Here is a 23049-nt window from a genome sequence, read left to right as displayed (position 1 = left end):
CATGGGATTTGCCTTTGCAAGTTGCTTTCAAATTTAATCCATTTCACTGTATTACTTTTCAATTTTTATCTTGCATATAAGGCATATATAAAAATGAAATAATTAAAAGAATGCATAGTATTTTTTCAGTAGTGTACAGTATTGTGTTGTATGTATTATTTTACTTTACCTAAGCAGTGTTCTGTGTAATTATCTTTTTAAATGACTATGGAACATCTCTGTTCCATAATTCTTGTTTGCACATTGTTTTCTAGGCTGCAGCAAGACATCAGTGCTCTTACTTGGTAAATCTTCATGTCAATTATTTTCTACAAGTTGGAGGAGATCCTAAATGGCTGAATGGTCTAGAAAATGCACCTCAAAAGTTGCAGAAGTTGGGTGATTTGAATAAAATTTTGGCACACAGACCTTGGCTCATTACAAAGGAACATATTGAAGTAAGTGTGTTTCTTGAATCTATAATAATCTTATATATTTGAAATGGCTGCCATTATTCATTATTCCATAATTCTTAAGCTATGAATTTAATGTTTTTTATTTAAATTTAAGTTATTGCAGAATCTGCTTCGAAATCACTTTAATGAACTCAGCAGGGTTTTCCCCCCCATCACTTGTTGCAATATTTTTTTAAAGAAAGGTTCTGTTTTTACCAGCTCAAAATGGAACAAGATCATCCATCCTCCCCAGAAGTGCAAAATTGTACCTGTTTTCATTATATTTTCTCTCCAAAATGTTTGAGTCCTATAGCACTTAATGACTAAATTGTTTCTGGATGTTTGACTTTTACAGTATTTATAGTTGTTAAAATACATTGTTTCAAACTCCATTTCCTGCATAGACTTTGTGCTTAGTCATCCTTTACCACTGCCTGCTTTTATTTCTAAATTACATTACTGTCCTAGATCTATAGAACAAACAATAATACAATACAATACAATACAATAGCAGAGTTGGAAGGGACCTTGGAGGTCTTCTAGTCCAACCCCCTGTCTAGGCAGGAAACCCTATACCATTTCAGACAAATGGCTATCCAACATCTTCTTAAAGACTTCCAGTGTTGGGGCATTCACAACTTCTGAAGGCAAGCTGTTCCACTGATTGTTCTGTCAGGAAGTTTCTCCTCAGTTCTAAGTTGCTTCTCTCCTTGATTAGTTTCCACCCATTGCTTCTTGTTCTACCCTCAGGTGCTTTGGAGAATAGTTTGACTCCCTCTTCTTTGTGGCAACCCCTGAGATATTGGAACATTGCTATCATGTCTCCCCTAGTCCTTCTTTCCATTAAACTAGACATACCCAGTTCCTGCAACCGTTCTTCATATGTTTTAACCTCCAGTCCCCTAATCATCTTTGTTGCTCTTCTCTGCACTCTTTCTAGAGTCTCCACATCTTTTCTACATAGTAGTGACCAAAACTGAATGCAGTATTCCAAATCTGGCCTTACCAAGGATGTACACGGTGTAATTCTCATAGCCGCCAAATGAAAAAGGGCTATAAAAGATTTAACATGGCTTTCTGCATTTTAAAAGGACCCTTTAGAATGGAGCACACTTAACATTAATCTTTTGCTGTAATATGTTTGGTCTACTGTGGACTTACATTTGTGATATTACTTGTGGTGTGATGATTATAAGTTTTATGGAATATAAGGAGTCCCAGAAGGGAAAGACTGCTTCAGAGGGCAAAAAGGTAGCGGAGCTTGAAAAGTCTGTTAGTAGTTTACAGAGTACATCTATAGTTATGCAGATAGTTGCTTTCATGTGGCAAGAGTCTGCCTGTAGGTGAACAATAAAGAAACTTCTCAGAAGTAATTCCACATGTCACAGTTGGTTCTTGGGGCCTGACAGAATGTGATGTAATGATTACATTCCTTCTCCCTGCTTTTTCTTTTAAAGCAACTTCTAAAAACCGAAGAACACAGCTGGTCATTGGCAGAGTTGGTCCATGCTGTAGTACTCTTCACACACTATCACTCGCTTGCTTCGTTCACTTTTGGCTGTGGAATCAATCCAGAGATCCATTGTGATGGCGGTCACACTTTCAGGCTGCTCTCCGTTGATGGTTATTGCATTTGTGATATAACAAATGGCAATCATGATGAGTATAAGATGCACACCCCTGATGCAGATATTACAGTGAGTATTATGTTCTGAAAGGTTGAGTATGTTTACCTTTTTAAAAGGCACCTACTTGTGGTGTATATTTGCAAAGTTGTACAACTTGCCTTCCTTTCCTTCATTCCTCCCTTCTCCTTTTTTTAATGAATACTTTAAACTATCAAGTAAATCTCTATAGAAATGCAAGATAGAAGCTACAAAGGGGCATACTGAAATGGAGTATCTGCTACTTAACCATTGGAGGAGACTTCTTTTATGACTTTTTAACCATGGTGTTTGAACACATGGATCCTGGGACATCAAAAGAAATGCAGAGAAAATTTTTGGAAGTCAAAAGGTGCGGGAAGAGGCTGAAGGCAATCTAACTTGAATCTAGTCTAGAACATGACATTTTATTTCAGCTGCACCTTTTGTTCTGTTGCTAATAGTCTCTATCTGTTAATACATGTTAACAATATTTCCTGCAGCAAATGCAGTGTGTTAGATATAATTGCATGCCAGGAAGCCCAAAATGGCTTGAGATACAGACTTGGATTCCTCTCAATATGAGCTAGAAGAAACATCAATGTTCAAGAAATGTTTTTCTTCTAAGAGTTGGTCTGACTTTTCTAAATTGGAATTATCTGATATATCCTCTGCAAGACAAAGAATGGCTATAAGATTGTTTTTATTTTTCAAGATTATATGATTGAAGATAATTATAAAGTTCTTAAGTGGACAGTCTTCTCAGTTTGCATTATGCTGGTTTCATTAAAAGAAACAGAAATAATCACTCAGTTCTTAATTGTAAGAAGTATTGGGTCTATGAAGAAGAGCATCAGTTAGAAACATGGTTTGCCACTCAGTTGAGACTTCATTAATAATAATGCAAGGCCTCAGCCTTTTTAAAATTTGTTCTAACAACTTCAAAATAAAGAATTAGCCGTATAATAGCAATCAGAATTACAGGATATTTAATGTTACTATCCTGTGATGTAATGCCTTACGAAGGAACCACTGCTAGCAATTCCTGCCCGCAAATATATTTATGCATCAACTTTACATATTCTCATTTTGGAACGTTTAAAAATTCCTTCAAGTGGTAAAACAATTTCCACGTCTTTGCTATGCAAAAGATAATTTGTTCCTTTAATTTAAGCATTAGAAAAATTGTATTTGCTTTCTTCTTAATTCTATACATAGGTATCCTAAAAAAGTTGCAAGTACTATGTTAGGTGTAAAATAGAACATCTGGTGCTTATCATAATAGAGTATCAGTGCTACATTGCAATTTAAAAAATGTTGCTATTAGACTCCTGAGCCCTCCTGTGAAGTAGAAGCACTTATGGAAAAAATGAAGCAAATACAGGAATGCAGAGACGATGTTGAAGCTAGTCAAGAGGAAAAGGCCACCCGATTCGAGAAGGAGAAGAGAGAAAGCATGTTGGTGGGTTGCTCAGGTCAGAACGTATTTAATATTTATTTTTTAATTTCACATGTATATTTATCAGTTCCGGTATTTATACTTCATTATTCTGTAACATAAATAGTTAGTCAGGGCAACAATAACTGCTCTCTTTTAAAACCAGGGTCAGAACAGGGCAGAATTATCATCATCATAATCATCCAAACCAGTGGTGGGTTTCAAAATTTTTTAGAACCTCTTCTGTAGGTGTGGCCTGCTTTGTGGTAGTGGCGTGCCGGCCATGTGACCCGGTGGGAGTGGCGTGCCGGCCATGTGACCAGGTAGGAGTGGCTTGCCAGCCATGTGACTGGGTGGGCATGGCCAACTTGTAAAATGTGGTGAAACTTACTTAACAACGCTTTTGCTTAGCAACCAAAATGTTGGCTCAGAAACTCTGGCATTTGAAGCACGAAAGTCTTAAAGCTGTCAAGTTGCAAGACCCTTGCACCCCTAACCCTTTAGAAAAAAAAACCCAGGGGTGTTCAAACTTGACAGCTTTAAGACTTGTGGACTTCAACTCCCAGAATTCCTCCTCTCGCTCTTCATCTTGATGATGTGCGGACGGGTGGGGGGAGGGAGCTGGAACCGGTTCTAAACGGCACTGTAGATTTGTAGAACCTCTTCTATAGAAGAGGTTAGAACTGGCAGGAACCCACCCATGATCCAAACTTACATTCCAACCCAGCACACTCTAAAAAGTTCTGACCATCGGGCAGTAATTTTTAGAAAATTTGTGCCTAAGCTACCAGCCCTTAGTTTAATATAGGCCTGACATTGCTTCCTTTAAGAAATCAAGAATCCAACTGTCCTTCAAAAAGTTGTTAAAATATCTCACAGCTCAGCATAGACCTGTCAGATTTCTTAAGCCAGGTGAACAATAATACAGCAAAGAAATGTCAGATTGCCCATGGGTTCGTCAAAATGAAAAATATAACATCTTAACTAACTGGTGTCTTCTGATTTGCTGAAAAATACAATTCAAATACAGAAAACTTGCGCACCCTAAGCCAGATGGCGCAAAACTGCTACCTTTCAAAAGTATTAGGTTTCCAGCCACAAAATTCCCAACTAATGTATCTGTTGGCTGTGCGACTCACAATTCAGGAACTTAAAAGAACACTAGATTTAGTAAATGCAGTGAGATCTTGATTTATCTTGATGAAAAAGATTTTATAAGGCTCAGGCCAATTTTCTGCACAAATTGATATCATTTGCATAATACTACACACACAAAGTAAATAATATAATTTATCATTTGTGAAACAGCACCATTATGCAAATGACATAAATTAACACAAGTGACATAATTAGTGTAATGGTATCAAGCAGATAATGCAAATTGTCACATTAGCATTTGCCAGTTTAACAGACATTCATTTTATAACAATCATCCTTAAAATTAATCTGTTAAAACTTAGGTTTAAAAAATGGAAAGCTGCATAATCACTAATAGGACCAAACAGTTTTTTTATATATAAATAAATATGAATTCATTAGCTCAATGGAACAGGCCAGCAAGTTTGGCTCTCTCTATTCAGTCATTTCATTTTAAACTGAAGACTCTATATGGACTTAAAATACCTCTTATCAAATGATAAAAATGGTTTTGTGTTCCATATCATAAGTTTTCAATAACACTAGGAAATATTGAAAATGTTACATTCGAAACCAGAAATCTGCTCTTATATCATTTACAAAATGACAATTCCATGTGTGTAGGTACAGTATAATAACCACAATGATTTAATAATTGTTGATAAGAACAACAAAAAAATCTGGAAACTGAATGTTACAGTAAATCAAGAATGTAAAGAATAGGAAAGAAATAGAAAATAACAAAATACAAAGACCTACAAACAGAGGTAAAGTGACTATGGTAAAAGAAAGCAAAAGTAGTACCAATAGTGATAGATCCCAAAACATCTGGAGCACCTCTTGAACACCATCCTCACATTGACAGAATCGCCATTAGTCAGTTGTAAAAGGCAGCTTTACTTGGAACAACTTACGTCCTGTGATGGTATCTTTTAACACCTTGAGAAGGGCTGGATTGGTGGATTAAAAAGCCAAATGTCAATATTTGGCTGACTAATCAGTCAAGACCTGTTACATGTAGGTCTTTATAGGCATCGACTAGCATTTTGAATTACATCCAGAAGCAAATTGGCAACCAGTGCAACTCATAAAGTGCAGGGGTTACATGAACATATCAATACATGCCCATCACTGCTCGCAACATTACCTTCTGGATCAATTGAAGCTTCCGGGCGGTCTTTAAAGGCAGCCCCACATAGAATGCATTTTTAGTAATCAAGCCACGGGTTGACTAGGGAATGAGTGACTGTCTACCAGGCCCCTCCAATCTAGGAAATATGCAATGGGTGTACCAGATAAAGTTGTGCAAATAGCAATGTGTGTGTTTTGGCATGCCCAAGCCAGGGCTTCTGTTCACTTGGTTCATTCTCCCTGCCTGTCAGCTCTCAGAAACAGCACAAGAAAGGGTGCTCACAACCAGCCTCTAGAATAACTAAGGCTTATAAACAGAAGAACTGACATATTTACAGTATGGAACTTATAGCCCCAAAATCACAATGGCAGCAATTACCATACAGCTAAGCTTGTATAGTTGGTTCATTGCCACCAAAGCTGTGAACTTTTCTAATATGCTTGTAGACTGGATGTTAATGGCATCTACCCTGTGAATCTGCTTATGGAGAGGCAGTAAGATGATAAGCAAGGATCTTTGATGCTAATTCCTGGTCCTGTGTACATTATTGACCCATTTCACAGGGTCACAGACCCAATTAAGCAGGAGTTCATTCTTAAGGGCTAGTTTTCTCATATTTGGAAATAACTACAGAAGAAAACTTGTCCATTTTTAATTTGCTACCACATGTGACATTCAAATAAGTTGCAGCTCTCCGTTTCATAACACAGGTGATCAACATATATTGATCCTTGTTATTAAAAGCAAAGATTACATGGGGAGGAATTTCAGTACTGCATTTCTGAAGAAGCTATATTTTATCTGCAAAATGCTCTTCCTGTATTGATTACAGAAGTTATTTATTATTATAATTTGGCAATGGGATTTAAGCTGTTTTTGTGAAATTACTGTATTTGTTGTCCCAAAAGTGCTTTTTTTTCAAGAGGCAACTGGACTTTCTGGTACCAGAAAGTCCAGTAGCCTCTTGGGGGGGAAAAAATCACCCTTGAAACAACCATGACCTGGATGACTGAGAATCTCCATAGACATTTACCGTGTGTGTTACATATTTAACAGAAGATGAAGAAATATCACCAACAAGAGATGTATCTCGTCACTTTGAGGATACTAGCTATGGTTATAAAGATTTCTCAAGACATGGGATGCATGTACCTACCTTCCGTGTACAGGTACGTCATATATTATCAGTAACAAAATGCAAAGTGTTCCCCAGAATATTAGTTGTATAAAGTACACAGAATATTAGGTATATAAATTACACATATTGGTTTTTTAAAACTTTAAAATAAGCACAGGCAATTTGATGCCCTGCAGGTTTGAATATTTACTAATCATTCTCAGGCAAGGGGATTATGTACTGAAAGCTATACAGATAGTCTTCAACTTATAACCATTCATTTAGTAACCTTCCAAAGTTACAGCAGCACTGAAAAAAATGACCTGCGACCAGTCCTCATACTTACAACTGTCATAGCATCCCCACTGTCAAGGGATCAAAATTCTGGCACTTGACAATGGCCCTGTATTTAGACAGTTGTAGCATCCTGGGATCACGTGGTGGGCAATCATCGTTCCAGACAGTTTCTGACAAGCAGAGTCAAAGGGGCAAGCTGAACGATGGCATGATTCACTTAACTGTAGTGACTCACTTAACAAACTGAGCAAAAAGAGCCGAGGTGGCACAGTGGTTAGAGTGCAGCACTGCAGGCTACTTCAGCTGATTGCTAGTTGCAGCTCGGCAGTTCAAATCTCAACCAGCTCAAGGTTGACTCAACCTACTGAGGTGGGTAAAATGAGGACACAGGTTGTTGGAGAGTCAATATGCTGACTCTGTAAACCGCTTAGAGAGGGCTGTAAAAAGCATTATGAAGTGGTATATAAGTCTAAGTGCTATTGCTATTTGTAAAAAAAAACCTTCCATGCTGTTGGAATACATAGCAATTATCTCATTAATTTGTATTTTAAAAATGCAGTGATATATATGCACATGTGTGTGTGTGCGCGTGTTGTATTTGTGCTGATAAATAAAGGGAGACTAGTATAGATCTATTTCAAGCTATTTAGCTCTCATCATCTGTGGCTAGCTGATGAGAGCTAAATAGCTTGAAATAGATCTATACTAGTCTCCCTTTATTTATTTATCAGCACAAATACAACATATATATAACTTGCTTCCATGTACCTATTTTTCTTTTAAGGACTATTCGTGGGAAGACCACGGATATTCTCTGGTAAATCGTCTCTATCCAGATGTAGGACAATTGATAGATGAGAAGTTTCAAATTGCCTACAACTTGACTTACAACACAATGGCTATGCATAAAGATGTGGATACATCAATGCTTAGGCGTGCAATCTGGAATTACATCCACTGTATGTTTGGAATAAGGTTGGTCGAGATCTGCTTTAGTTATCTATTAATTTTGGAGATTTTGCTCCTCATATTGCTTGAACACATATTATGGAAATTTATATTAAAAAATCTACATCAAAAGCCATGAGCATACAATCAATGAACTGGATAAAAATAATTGCATTGGTAACTTCTTACTAACAAATGCTTTTAAAGGCAAATTCTTGATACCAATTGTGCTTGAGGTAAGAACCTTGTATCCCAAGAAAGCTAACTAGCTAAAAAGGCTAAAGCTCAAAGTAATTCTAGAAAAAAGGCTTTGTGTTGCTCCCAAATCCATGGCTAGAAGATACTAAGAAAGCTGTCAAGAGAAAGCAGCAGATCCAAAAAGGAAAAAGACAGCTGCAGTACTCTGAAAGTCAATACTTAGATAGGACTACATAGAGTAGAAGATGGAAACAGGGTAAACCACCAAAAAAAGGGGACATGTGCTGTTTCCAACATATTGAGAATGGACAAAAATACTGAGGGTACTACTAGAATTGGGATTCTAGCAAAACTAGCTTAAGATCTACCAGAAAATATATGGCTATGAAATAGCGAGCAATAGCACAGTAATAATTATAACTGGCAACAATGCGTTTGATGCAAAATCTGAACGTATTTGTTCTCCTGATTACAGATACGATGATTATGACTATGGTGAAATTAATCAGCTGTTGGACCGCAGCTTTAAAATTTATATCAAAACTGTAGTGTGTGCTCCTGAGAGGACCACAAATAGAATGTACGATAGCTTCTGGAGGCAATTCAAACATTCTGAGAAGGTATGTTGTATATGTGTTGTTATATATCTGTTTGTTGTGACTTAGTAGGTTGAATAGTTTGACAGTTGCATTTACAAAAGCAACCATTTTCCTTAAATTGACTTAAATATCTCTTTATACTTTCTCTAGCCTGTAAAATTTTGGTCTTGGCATTATTTAGTAGAAACCACAACATTACTGTATTGAAGAAAATTATATAGGTGGTTAGAGCTACCTTGCCTCATCTGATAAAACCTAAGTCGTTCCAGGCCTAAAGCCTGGTGGTGCAGTGGTTAGAATGCAGTACTACAGGCTACTTCTGCTGACTGACTGCAATTTGGCAGTTCGAATCTCACCAGGCTCAAGGTTGACTCAGCCTTCCATCCTTCCGAGGTCGCAGTCTGCAGTCCCAAGGACCCAGATTGTTGGGGACAATATGCTGACTCTGTAAACCGCTTAGAGGGAGCTGTAAAAGCACTATGAAGCGATATACAAGTCCAAGTGCTATTACTATCATAGCCTAATGAATATTATGCATATAGCTATCGTATGGAGACAGCAGTCCACCTAATTGACTGTTGCATAATATCCCTGTCATAATCAGTCATTAGTACGATCATGGATTTCTGTCTGGCTTCTGTTCAAATAATAGCAGCATTTCTGCATGTCTTAGAATGCTGTAATGCACCAAAGACACTAAACTCAACTTTTTTATTGTTTTCTTTAAGGTTCACGTCAATTTGCTTCTCATAGAAGCACGGATGCAAGCTGAACTGCTTTACGCTCTGAGAGCCATTACTCGTTACATGACGTGAAAACTTTGGGCAGTAGTAATCAAAGGTGCCACAGGGGCAACTTACTAGGGCTTGTTAAGGGGCTTCTCAACCAGCAGGGGCTAAAAGCCATGAAATTTTTTGTGCCATAGTGTTTATTATTATTACTACTGCTACTACTAGTATTATTGCAGCTCCTTCCTTAGTGGGATATTACGGCTGATGTTGAGGTTGGTGGTAGGACAGTTGTTCAGAGACACAATCAAACGGATTCCAGCCTGCTCTAGTTAGCACAGGAGGCAATGGCTTCTGGCAGACAACTAATTACCAAAATCTTCATGTGTCAGAAATAAATAAGAATCTGGAAGATAAGTATTTTGCTTTTGATATAAGAGTGAACGGGCGTTGGTCCTTACCTGATACGCTCATTTTCTGGTAGAGTAGAGACAGCAGCCAGACTGGGTATGCTCTGTCCATTAACCAATCGGACTGAGTCTACACTTATGATGTCATCGAGTCCTTGTGGCTCCTCCCCAGTTTCAGATGAAGGAAAACTGTAGACTCAAGTGAGAATTGTGAGCAAAACGTGAAAGTCCATAGTCACTGTATGTCTCTCCACCACACAAGGAATCCCCTCGTGTGACCCATACCAGGGCGGGGCTAGTTGCTGTCTCTACCAGAAAATGAGCGTATCAGGTAAGGACCAACACCCATTTTCCTGTTATCGTAGAGACAGCAGCCAGACTGGCACATACCAAAGACTGGGCTGTCCACTAGGGTGGAAAATTGTAAAAAAAGGTCCGTTAGGGCACAAGAACTTGTTGCAGCATCCTGCGCCCAAAGGCCGCATCAGCTGGCGCATACTTGTCCAACTTGTAATCACATATGAAGACTGTGGGAGATGCCCAGGTGGCCGCCTGGCAAACTTCTTCCAAAGTGGCTTGAGTGGACCAAGCCGCAGATATCGCAGCGCTGCGTGTAGAGTGAGCTGTAATGTTTGCACGGACCTGTGTGGATTGAAGTTCACAAGATAGTTTAATACAGGCTCTTATCCAGCGCCCCAGACTAGACAATGAAGACTTGGTACCCAAAGAGGCCTGGTGAAAGGAGATGAAGAGAGCTTCCGTGTGGCGGAACGAGGCGGTGCGGTTGATGTAGATCTTGAGGGCACGACATACGTCAAGAGTGTGCCACTTGCGCTCCCTCTAGTGATGGGAAGATGGATAGAAAACAGGTAAGGTCAACTCCTGACCTCGGTGGAAACAGCTATTGGCCTTTGGTATGAATGTCGGGTCCAGTCTTAAGACAACTCGGTCTGGATGGAACATGCAAAAGTCATGCCTGATTGAAAGAGCAGCCAAATTAGAAATACGTCTGGCTGAGGTTACAGCCACCAAAAACAGTGTTTTGAAGGACAACAGTTTCAAAGAACTGGATCTCATAGGTTCAAAGGGCGTGGAAGTCAAAGCCTCTAGGACACGAGGTAGGTCCCAAGTCAGATATCTATGTATGGCAGGGGGACGCAGGTTGGACACTCCACGGAGAAATCTCTGGATCAAGGAGTGAGAAGGTAGATGTTCGGATGCCAGGCCGTCCAGAATAGAGGTCAGAGCAGCCACCTGTCGGCATAACGTGTTAGGGATAAGTCCCTGATCAAGCCCCCTCTGCAGGAAGTCCAATATCTGCAGAATGGATGCCCTAAGTGGGTCAACAGCCTGGTTGGAACACCACAGAGCAAAGATACGCCATGTGGCATCATAAATGCGCTTAGTAGAGCCTGTGTGATGCCTGAATGGTAGCAATGACGTTGAGGGAGATGTTATCCCCTGGAATTCTTCGGTACCACAAACAGGCGGGAATAAAAACCCTGCCCTTCCTGATGGGGAGGAACCAGTTGGATGGTCCGGATCTCCAACAGGTGCTGAATAACCTGTTCCATCAGTGCCCTCTTGTGAGGACACCGAGAGACCGGCATGTCATGAAGTATTCCTGGGGGATGGAGAGGAATTCCAGCATGAGACTAAATTTGACAGTTTTGAGTACCCAATTGTCTGTTGTGGTCTCCTCCCAGCAGTGGGCAAAGAACACCAGGCAGCCTCCGATCGGAAGAGAGTCCAGATAGTCATTTCCTACTATCCTAAAAATGGTGGTTGCCTCCTCCACGGTAAGATTTCTTGGAGGGGAAACACTGTGTGTCGATGCGCTCCTGAAGCTGTTCAATTCAAATCAGGGCCACCCTGGAGAAAAAGGAAGTGGCCATAGAGACCCTAACAGCCCAGGCCCCAGCCTGATAGTTTTTGACTAAGGCTTGATCTGACCTTTTCTCCTCAGGCTTGAGAACCTCCTCAGGGGCTCCAGAGACCACAGTAGGTAAAGACAGGGCTGCAACCAGTGCAGGGAAGCCTGTTCAAAGGTGTGCTCCCTATTGAGAGGGACGTCAAAGAAATTGCCTCTGTTGTCAGGTTCCATCGAAGACAAGGACTCTGAAGAAGACAATTCACCTTCTGAATAGGCCGGAGGGGGGGGGGGATCAGGGCCCATGGGAGGCAAGACAGGTGGAGCTGGGGACGCCACTTGGTGATCCTTGGAGGGAGGGCTGGGCAGTTAAACTATGTTGTTGTTTTTGGGCCCTCTGAAATTCTTTCTCAAGGGCCTTCTGCCTGTGCTCTTCTGCCCTGGTAGTCACTTCAGAGACCTTGAGGAAGGGGCCTCTTTGGCTTGCCTCTTCCTGCTGCTCTTTGCCCCTGATGGCCCTGCCTCCTCTAGTCCTGCATTCGTATCCATTGTTGGCTCAGCCATTTCCCCAAATATAAATCAACACCCCAATAAGATAGGCAACAGTCTCACCTGTTTGCTGGCCAGGCGCTCCTGATCCGGCCCACCTGGGGTGATCCCACGTTGCTGGGCACTCCAAATGGCTGCTGTAGAGTTCGCGCCATTTTAAAACATCCAAAATAGCCGACTTTTTTTCTCTGAGGCTTTTCCAAGCCTCAAAATGGCTGCCGCTATCTGCGCGGGCTTTTCCGATGCGCAAAATGGCCGCCGATACTAAGTGTGCTAGGCGATCTGCAGAATGGCCACCGGACTCGCCTGGAACCGCTGCACGCGAAACGGCCAGTCGTGCGTCCCGAGTGCCCAGAATCACAGAGCGCCGTGGGGAAACAGCCGTGGAGCCGTAGCTCGTGAGCTAGCCGATCTGATTGCAAGGCAGGCTTCCTGAGTGAACTCGTGGCTACAGGCAATCAGACGGCTGAGGAGAGGCAGCCTTCGAATTTCCCTCCAATTTGTAGAATAAAGGATAATTTAAGGGACCAATTTAAAGGAACAACAATTTTTTTTGGAAAAATTCACCAATTAAAGATATAATTAAATAATTTGGAGGAGAGATCAATTCTCACAGCCCGTCCAGGTTGGACTGAGTCTGAAAACTGGGGAGGAGCCAAAAGGGCCTGATGACATCATAAGTGTAGACTCAGTCCGATTGGTTAATGGACGGAGCATACCCAGTCTGGCTGCTGTCTCTACGATAACAGGAAAATAATGTTTTTATAAAAGTCCTGATGCTGCTGAACGTGCTGGTTAAATGAAGAGACTAGCAATTCCAGTTATTAAGCTATAAACAAATGCAAGCAATGCTATCATCTGAGCCTACATTGTATGTGATGTTAGAGAAGCTCCTTGCTGATAATGCAGAGCTGAACAGGATGTTACATTAACAGTTTTGATTGCCAAAAGAATCTTTTGCTGTCTAGGTTGGTCTTATTATTTCAGACTGAGGCAGTGCGAGACTATCAAAGCTGCTTAAAAACCTGCAACTTTGTGAAAAAACTGAATAGTTAAGAGCAAGGATAGATAATCTTCCTTCTTCAGTATTTCTAGAAGCTATCAAAGGTGTCAAAATATCCATTCAGGCCTCCAACAGCTTCTTACTAAAATGCTCATTTCTACAGTTTGCCCCTTAAGTAGCAGCTTACGTAGTTAAACAAGAAAATAGCATAAAAACAACAAGAACAAAAACCCTGTAAGTGACTTTGAAATACATATGTGAGTGCGTGCATGTGTAAAATATATGGACACTTTTTGTATGAGATCTTTGTTAGTATTACCGGGTTGTTTAAATAAAAAAAAATAACATTTTCCTCTTTTTTTCATGCTTCGTACACTAGTACCAGTATAATTCATTACAAAATAGACAAATGAATGCTGTGTCTGGTGTGTATTTCTAGTTTGTGTTTGAGAGAGAAACGACAAAAGTTAAACTGCAATTCTTGACAGTTCAACAGGAAGCATCTGCTATTTCCTTTAGTCAAAAATGCAAGGCAAATGCTGATCCAAAACATATAAGCCAAATGTGCAATTTTAAAGTTGGCTTTGACTAAAAATACTAATTTTATTCCCAGCTCTATGAATTTCATTTGTGAAATCAAATAACTATCTCGCTTTACCAGATTGGCTTATCAATAAAGGGACATGGATTATAATCTTATCACATAAATACATTTACAATTGTTTAAAAGTAAAAATTTGCATTTATACTGTGATTTTCACTACATTTTTAAAATATTGGCTGGAGAACGTTAGTCTGAATCATCTAAAAATTCATTTTGAAATTGTTGACCAAATGCAATACTATTCTATATATTAAAACCTAACAAAATTATTTAACAATGAATTCCTTGATCAATACTTGATAACCATGGTACTAATTTTTGCAAACTTTTATAAAATCTTAAATATAAAGCATAACATTATTATAAAGTTACATCAAAAAGATACTCAATTCAGATGTTGCAATTAGTTTATTTTTATGTTTCCTAAATGCCATTGGAAATTTAAGAAAAAAGGTATTCTACAATGAATGTACATGCTACATAGAAAAATTAAAAGCAAAAGGCATTTTTCATGGAAACATACTGAAATGTTTTGATATCTAATGATTTGCAAAAGCAGCTGCAGAAGTGATTTGTGCATTGATTGATTCAACACCCATCTTGAAACGCAATATTAGGAACTCAAGTAATGATTTTCAATTTTGAATTCTCTGGAGAAGTTTGTGTGCCACAGGTTTGAACTCCGTTTCCCAATAAAGTTTGTGATATTCTCTTAAGTCACTGTCAAAACTGTAAGCTAGTGCCAGGTCTTCATCTACAGCAAGAAAAAGAATGCTTACCAATCGGCATTAAATATAACTTAAAACAATTTAAGAGTTATTCACACATGTATTTGGATGTATCTGCTACCAACACAAAGAAGAATCTAAAGCAGGGGTGTCAAACTCAAGGCCCGAGGCTTGGATCCAACCCACAGGGTGCTTAAATCTGGCCCAAGGGGCCACCCTGGAAACAGCAAAGGACTGGTCCGCAGTGCCACAGCCCGACCCAGGCTGACCAGGTGCTGATTTACAATCTGGTGGCGGCTGGCAGTGTATTGCAGGAGGCCGTGGCAGTTGAAAACGGAGCTCGAGAGGGCCGCATGAGCTCCATTTTCACTGGCGGCATGCTACCAAACTACTAGCAAAAGTGGCATTTGATCACAAGGCAAGGAGGCATTGAGAAATGTTTCCCCTTTTGCATTTGAGCATCCAAGAAAGGAGAAGAAAGGAGAAAGGGAAAGACAAAGAAAAAGATGGGAAGAGAGCAAAGAAGGAAAAAGGAAAGAGGGGAAGGAAGAAGAAAGGAAAATAATGAGCGAGAGAAAAAGAAGAAAAGAAAGAAGGAATGTCGGGTGGGTTGCTCCCGGCATAACTACCACGCAAAAATTTGACCCCTCTTGGTGGTCTCCCATCTTATCACTGGGGATGCTTTTGTTACAAAGCTGGGTCTCCTCGCATGGAGAGGGAGTGGTCCTCCCTCTGACACACAGTTTGCCCTCCCACACACCCCGTGAGCAACATGGCCAAGGAGAGTGAACACAGCAGCAGCAGCCTCAAGGAGGTAAGTGCAGCCAGCACCCCCTTGGAGAAGCGGGGCTGGGCTTTGGGGTCCGGGTGCCCTGGGCTCTGCTTAGGGCTCTGGACAGCCTGCACTGCTGTACGGGGGGTCCTCTGCGTGGCCTGAGATGGCGAGGTTCCTTTGGAGGACAAGGGTTTGGCTCTCTCCCTGGTCTCACCTTCCTCCGCTGGAGACGATCTCCCCAGCCCTGCCTGGGCCACCACAGCCATCCTCAACATGAGTGACATCAAGCTGGCCAAACACAACACACCCAGCCATGCCCACCCCCTGAGGTCAAATGCAACCCTGATGAAATCAAGTTTGACACCCCTGATCTAAAGAAAAGAATGTGCATAAAAATCTTAAGATAAATATCCCGAGAGGTTTGGGTAGTTTGTTTTTTCCCTGCCTTTGAGTCAGACTTGACTCCTGATTATTTCATGGAGTTTTCTAGGCAGTATTTTTGGAGATGGTTTGCCACTGCCACCTTCTTGAGGCTGAGAGGGAGTGACTCGCCAAATATTACCTAGCTAGCTTTCATGCAGGAATAAAACTCCTAGTCCAACAATTTAACCATCAGATCAAACTGGCTCTCAATTAACACATAGCTTCTTTAAAACAAAACAAAACAGATGGTTGGTAATATCATGAGCCATGGTGGCAGCATGTTAGAATGTAGTATTGCAGGCTAACTCACTGCCAGGCTCAAGTTTGACTCAGCCTTCCATCCTTCCGAGGTCGGTAAAATGAGGACCCAGATTGTTGGAGGCAATTTGCTGACTCTGTAAACTGCTTAGAGAGGGATGTAAAGCACTATGAAGCAGTATAGAAATGCTTTTGTTATTGCTAGTAATGATTTCTTGCTAAGACTCTGGAAAGACTGTAAAGAAAACAATGGGCTACATAGAAAAAAAAATCGTGAGCAATTTTCTATGTGTCCTATTTCCATTCATTAAAGAAACGGTTTTTACAACTTACCCAGAAATGTCATAAGAAGAACTAGTAAGCAGTTTGAATCATCGTCTTCAAAGCAGGGGTCATTACTTGTAACATTCTCACTGTAGTTCCACAAAGTTTTGCATATCAAACCAGCCAGTTGCCAGTCTGTGGGCCCAAAATCTCTTAAGCAATCGATCAATCTGTTGTAATGATAGGTGAATAGCTGTTAATAAACCCTTGAAAACTAGTGTCTTTGTAGAAGCCTTGTAGGAAAATAGAACAATATACTAGATATCTCCCTGCCCCTGTGTGCATTTCAGCAATATCTTTTCTGACTCAGCTATTTTCTAGGACTTACTTTTTAATTCCTCCTTCTTCATTCAAAATACTCCGCCTGCTTTTATCCACAGTAAGATTGAGGAGAACTCCACAGGCTGAAAAGCAGACATCTTGATGCTTGGCATCAAGCAAAGCAATCATGAATTTGTACACTAGATCACAGAAGAAGAAAAATCAAAGAGAACAAACTTGCTTTTAAGAACAGATAACTATCAGATGCACCATTACAATACTGCTATGCCACTTCTAAAGGACTGAAATATTGATTTCTGTAGCAGTTATCAACACTCTATGCAATTAATGAAAATGCCATATCTTTCACAGGCTTATCCCAATAATCTTGATATGAGCACTTGGCATGACTACTTTCAGCACAATTAATCTTGATGTTTTTTTAAAAAGTCCTCTGATAAAAAAAGTTGAATTTATGCATTGCTGTTTCATTACATTCTGAGCTTTTCAATTTTTTAAAAGTAAAATGTATTTTAATTGGGAAGCAATCACGGTCTTGTATGAAATGACATACCTGCCTTTGCAAATTCTGCTTAAGTTTAACCATCTCTTTTTAATGACCTTTTGTCATTAAAGCATTCTCAAATAGAACTATTTCTACGCAGATTGTTTTAACAGCCATTTGTTTGAAGCCAAATCTAACCGGCAACATTTTGTGAATATATTGTGTTACTTCATGTAACATGGTTATTTCTAATGGGATAGGAACTCACCTTTTCGCTGTATAATAAAATTGCAGATTTCATGGTTTTGAGAAAGATTGCCAAAGACACGAATAGCCTCCAGAATTCCATCCATATGACTGCTCATTAACATCTTTAAAAGTACTGTAAATGGAAAAAAACCACAGCATTTTATATATTTGTAAGGGATAAGTACCTTGTTCCAAAAGCAGAGCAGTTAATATATCTCCCAGAAGAGCCAATTAAGCATCTTTATTTTAGCCTCTCAGAGTTGTGTGTTGTGTGCCATTTGTCTGGAACGGTATAGGGTTTCCTGCCTAGGCAGGGGGTTGGACTAGAAGACCTCCAAGGTCCCTTCCAACTCTGATATTGTATTGTATTGTGCTTCAGGCTAAAAGTGCCATGACACCTACATATAAATACAATTTATACAATGGTGTGCCTAGAGTTACCTTTGGTCAAATTTTAACACTAAAAGCAGGGTATCAACATAGTATAGAAGTAATATCCAAAGTCAATGAAACCGAAGTTTAAAACAGTTGGATACTTCAGGAAGACAATGTTCAAATCAACCCTATTTACAGAATAGAGAGGTTTTTGCAATCTTTCACAGTACCCACAAATGAATAATATTGAAAATCTATAGGGAGAACTCAAATGTGTAGTTCATGCAAAGAGATCTAAAATATTTCTGATTTAGAAAAGTTCTTCATGGAAAAGTTCCAAAAGGTTTTTTTATGTCATTACCACAAATGTTTGAAAGCTGTTTTTTTCCCTGCCAAAGGAGGTATTTCAAAATATCCACCGAAAAGATTTTGAAACTTTTGCATCTGCAATATTTACTGGGGATTTTTTAAAACTTTGAACCTGCTCAAAGTTTTTACACAAATAAGTGTGCAGTTAAATTTCCACAAAGATGTGTGTAACTTTGCACCATTCAGAGGTTATGCCAGTTTATTTTTACTTAGAGATTCACTGAAACATACAATTAGACCAGGACTGTATACATTTTGATATAACTACCGTATTTTTCACACTATAAGGACTATAAGACACAACTAGCTTTTGTGGAGGAAAAAAAAATCTGCCTCTGTCTCCTAGTAATCTGCCTCCTTGCAGCAAACAGCAAACAGACTGGTCAGCGTCAGCACAGTATAATTTAGCACGAGCAGCTGATTGATGGTTGGATTGGCCTCCCAGAATATCACCTACCAGCTGTTCCAGGCTGCGAGGATCGCCGCCGCCAATCGCCCCAATTTTGGCCTCTGTGCGCCCCATTTTCAGCCTCCACCCATCCCGTTTTCAGCCTCTGCAGATTCTATTTTCGGCCTGTTCCAGCCAGCAGCAGCAATCCCCACTGCCTGGAATGGGCCAAAAATGGGACGTGCAGAGGTCATAAAGGGGATGCATGGCGGCTGAAAACGGGGCCTGCAGAGTTGGCGGTAGGTCGTGGCGGCGATCCCCGCAGCCTAGAACAGCTGATTGGTGGAATTCCAGATGGCCAATCCAACCGCCAATCAGTTGCTCGTGCTAAATCAGTCTCTGCTGAAGTTGAGTAGGCTGTTTGCTAAAAGACAAATTGCTGGGAGGTTGATATTTCCACCCACGTTTTTTTGGGGGGGGTGCATCTTATATACCGAAAAATACGGTATATACTGTTTGGAAAGCCTAGTTAGTAGAAGAACTAGGAAAAAAAGCTTTCAAATATTATTTCCCTTTCTTTTCTACATTCTGCTTGAAACTGTAACAATTACTTTCTCACTTTTAATCTCACCCTTGTAAAACTTGACATTTCTCCTGCCTTTGTTCCTTATCTGCTGACAAACCTCCACTAATCTTACTGAATATCCAGACAATCTTGGCATTTTCCTTACTTAATCAGGAAGTTATCTTTCCTCTTTATTGCTAAATCTCTTGTAAACAAAGACTCCCAACTTTTAAAAAATACCATGCATATCAGAGTTGTGGCGTTTCCGCCCATTCACAAGATGCTGAACTGCAAGTTCTGGCAAACTCAGCCAGCACAGCCAATTGTGAGAGATGCTAGCAATTCAGCAATATCTACAAAAACAGAAAATCCCTATTAATATATTGTGTGTCTGAAGATTTTATTCCGTAAGATCTCATCTGACACCTTTGAGTGATGTGCAGTTCAGCTTTATTATCTATAGAATCAAAGAATAATGTTTTACACTACTCAAACCTTTGACATAAGTTAGGAACAAAAACAAAAGACAAACTAGTGAAAGGGCGGTAATATGCTAATCAACCAGCTTACAAATTCAACATTTATAAGGCTAATCAATAAAAACAAACACGACAAAGATTAAGCCAAATTGGGCCAGCTTTATCATTACAAAATTGTCTGAAAAAGTTAGTAAATCAGATCAGCCCCTTTTTATGATTTTTCATTCAAACCTATATTATTTATAAGCAATACTGTTACCATGAAATAGAAAGATGAGAGAATTAACTTTTAAAATACTCTTACATTCTGCAATATGTAATTTCTTCTCTTGGATTACGGAATTCTTCACTTGATAAAAGGATAAATTGTTGATTGTTGCAATGGCATTAATCACCAGTTCCTCACATTCCTCAACCGACTTGCACTCTAGGGATTTAGAAGAGAAGACTTCAGTCTTTTATCATGATACTGATTATGTATCTCATCATAACTTCAGTCATTCTAGTATAAAAAGTTACACCGAGATGATAAAATGAAGCCAAACAATTAACTGCTGTAATAAGGAACTGGCAACATTTCAATAAAATTCTGATGCTGAATTCAGCCTTTTTGTCTGAGGCCATTTCAAAGTGTGAAATCATGTGTTTTTTATACAAGCAGATGTACACATTCATTTTACTGAAGTCCTTCATTGATTGATTGATTAGGCAGCACAAAGACAGTGTTGACTGTTAGTGCCACGTAGATTTATTTTCCGGAGAAGCCCTTCACACTGACATCTGAATACATGATATGCCCAGCAAGACCTTGGAAAGTTTGGAAAAAAGCAAAGAAAAAAAAATTGAAGACAAAATTCCTGCCAACTCTCTTTTCTAATTTCTGATCAGCTAATACAATTGGTACCATGTAGATGATGGTCACCATAGTTTTTAAAATGCACAGAATTAAAACAAAGAATTACAGGAATGCTGTCCCAATTATAATGGTCTTTATGGGCTACACAATTACGATGCAGCCAATGCGAATTGAAATCCATCATTTAAAATGGCCAGTTTATACAGAATACAACTAACACGTGTTTTCCAGGATGTGGATTAAATAGCAGGACACTGAAACAGTCAATGAGTTTACAGATAAGAGATAGATAGATAATGGTGAACTTTTAACTATGCATCTAGTTCTCTGAACCTTCCAACCCTTCCCAACCTGGTGCCCTCAAGTTATGTTAGATTTCAATTCCAACTGACATGACCAGATCTGGATTATCCGTTGGGCATGAGTACCTAAGAACCTTTTTAAAAAATTCCAGAAATTCCCTAACATAATGAAAGTATTTCCTTATAGTTGAGGAAGGTGGCGGAGCAACAATTCTAAGAGTGTTTAGTGCTTTCAGAAAATGTACATTGGCACTGGTAAGTCTGACATAATGTCAGCCAAATGATTTTAACACTGATGGTTTGTCTTCTACAGATGATATATTCAAAAGCAGTTCTTACCAAGTACTGTAATAAGCAATGCCCCAATGTGATGATTAGTTGCCAAACATGCACCTACATTTGGATGAATGGACAGATTGGCAATCACTCTTATCAGCTTAATGAGAATGTCTTCTGCTTCAGAAGGGTGTCTGAGATTCTTTATTTCACCATCTTTCCACACTTTATGATTAGGAACCTTTTCAAGGTAAGTCTGGAAAAGTGCTATGAGTGTATCAATGCTTCCTTGCTCCTCAAAAAATTGTTCCCGGGCTCGATTGTTTTTTGCTGTTAAATTGCCAAGAATGAAAATGATACGGATAACTAAGTCCTGAAATTGAACATAAGAAAGGAAGTGATTTGCTGTAAATGAAAATCTATAATTTTCAATATTCAATAAACAGTTCATACTTAGAAGTACAAAAGTGAATGAATGCATAATGCAACCAAGCATGATTTTATTTATCTATCATATTTACATATACAAATGGCATAAAACATTCCTTACAGAAGCATGTAATCTCTAGCAATATTTTCAAAACATAACTTCCCACAATTCTAAGCCCACATTTATAACAGGTTTCAATAAAATCAAATCTCAACACCACACTACTCAACTACAAACTACAATGTACAACAAACAAATGTTGTCTGAAACAAATACTTAGCAAAGAAAAACTTATTTTGAAAACTGATTCACTTTTATCTTTAAGACATAATTCTTTTCTATTATAACATGTAATATTAACATAAAGATATAATTTTTGAATGATTCCTTTCTGCATAAAAGAATATAATAGATGCATCAAGCACTAATGTATCAGAACAATGAAGTTCAAGATGCTCATTTTCTAATACTGTTAAAAATTATTGGCTACCTAATGAGAATTAGGAAGTACTAAACTAGCTAGGCTTATTATTATTAACTTCATTGTCATCTTAAAAGTTTTATATCTGTGTATTTACTCCAATATTTTGGCCACCTAATGAGAAGGAAGGACTCACTGGAGAAGAGTCTAATGCTGGAAAAGATTGAGGGCAAAAGAAGAAGAGGACAACAGAGAATGAGGTGGCTGAATGGAGTCACGGAAGCAGTCGGCGTGAGCTTAAATGGACTCCAGAGGATGGTGGAGGACAGGAAGGCCTGGAGGAACGTTGTCTATGGAGTCATGATAGGTTGGACACAACTTCACAGCTAACAACAACATTTACTCCAAACAACACTTACTAATAAGATCTTATTACTGACACATTGAAACACTTTCATTTTCCACATAAGAGAATCAGGGTTAGGACTTGCTAGTCAACAGAGTCCCATTATTCAGTTCTCAAAACAGATTTAAAAAAGATACAATAGGATTGGAATAGAACTACGTATATCTGAATAAATATCACTATTCAGTTGAATTGAGCACATTACCATTTAATAAAGTGTACTGATACACACTGGAATAATCCATACTCTGCCTTGTGTGCATTAGTACTCCTCTGTAGTAATTCATAATAAAAGAGGGGAAAGGATTCCACTGTTATGGCATAGACATCCGAAACAACAATAATAATGGAATTGGCATTAAGAGAGAAGTGTATGTATTTTTGAGCCAGTTTGATTCCTGCCTAGATTAGAACCTACAAATTTCTTGGCAAGGTTTTCCAAAGGTGGTTTGCTATTGCCTCTTTCCCAGGAGCTGAGAGAGCACGATTGGTCCAAGGTCACCTAGCTGGTTTCCTGCCTAAGGTGGGACTAGAACTCATGACCTCCTTGTT

The 23049-nt window shown here is 39.3% G+C and overlaps 2 protein-coding genes across 5 annotated transcripts in view; one reads left to right on the top strand and one right to left on the bottom strand.

Moving 5' to 3' along the window:
* The window catches only part of SESN1 (sestrin 1), a 71060-nt gene extending 56681 nt beyond the window's left edge, over positions 1-14379 (top strand). For 3 of the 4 annotated variants that reach the window (XM_081941606.1, XM_081941605.1, XM_081941604.1), the window contains exons 4-10: positions 255-437; positions 1892-2131; positions 3405-3552; positions 6841-6953; positions 7983-8173; positions 8820-8964; positions 9672-14379. In XM_081941606.1, coding sequence (XP_081797732.1) covers positions 255-437; positions 1892-2131; positions 3405-3552; positions 6841-6953; positions 7983-8173; positions 8820-8964; positions 9672-9758 — 1107 coding nt within the window. In that variant the 3' untranslated portion in view covers positions 9759-14379. The remainder of the gene's footprint in view (positions 1-254; positions 438-1891; positions 2132-3404; positions 3553-6840; positions 6954-7982; positions 8174-8819; positions 8965-9671) is intronic. The other variant, XM_081941603.1, reaches the window with a different exon arrangement.
* A 117-nt stretch (positions 14380-14496) lies between these two features.
* The window catches only part of ARMC2 (armadillo repeat containing 2), a 42864-nt gene continuing 34311 nt past the window's right edge, over positions 14497-23049 (bottom strand). Inside the window, exons 14-19 of the mRNA XM_081941607.1 lie at positions 21304-21613; positions 20111-20233; positions 17650-17763; positions 16944-17076; positions 16625-16785; positions 14497-14861 (exon numbers count right to left, since the gene is read on the bottom strand). Coding sequence (XP_081797733.1) covers positions 14743-14861; positions 16625-16785; positions 16944-17076; positions 17650-17763; positions 20111-20233; positions 21304-21613 — 960 coding nt within the window. The 3' untranslated portion in view covers positions 14497-14742. The remainder of the gene's footprint in view (positions 14862-16624; positions 16786-16943; positions 17077-17649; positions 17764-20110; positions 20234-21303; positions 21614-23049) is intronic.

The sequence above is a fragment of the Natrix helvetica genome, assembly GCF_964273705.1.
Source record: "Natrix helvetica genome assembly, chromosome: 2".
In the NCBI taxonomy this organism is placed as follows: Eukaryota; Metazoa; Chordata; class Lepidosauria; order Squamata; family Natricidae; genus Natrix; species Natrix helvetica.
This window is presented reverse-complemented; position numbering and strand designations above follow the sequence as displayed.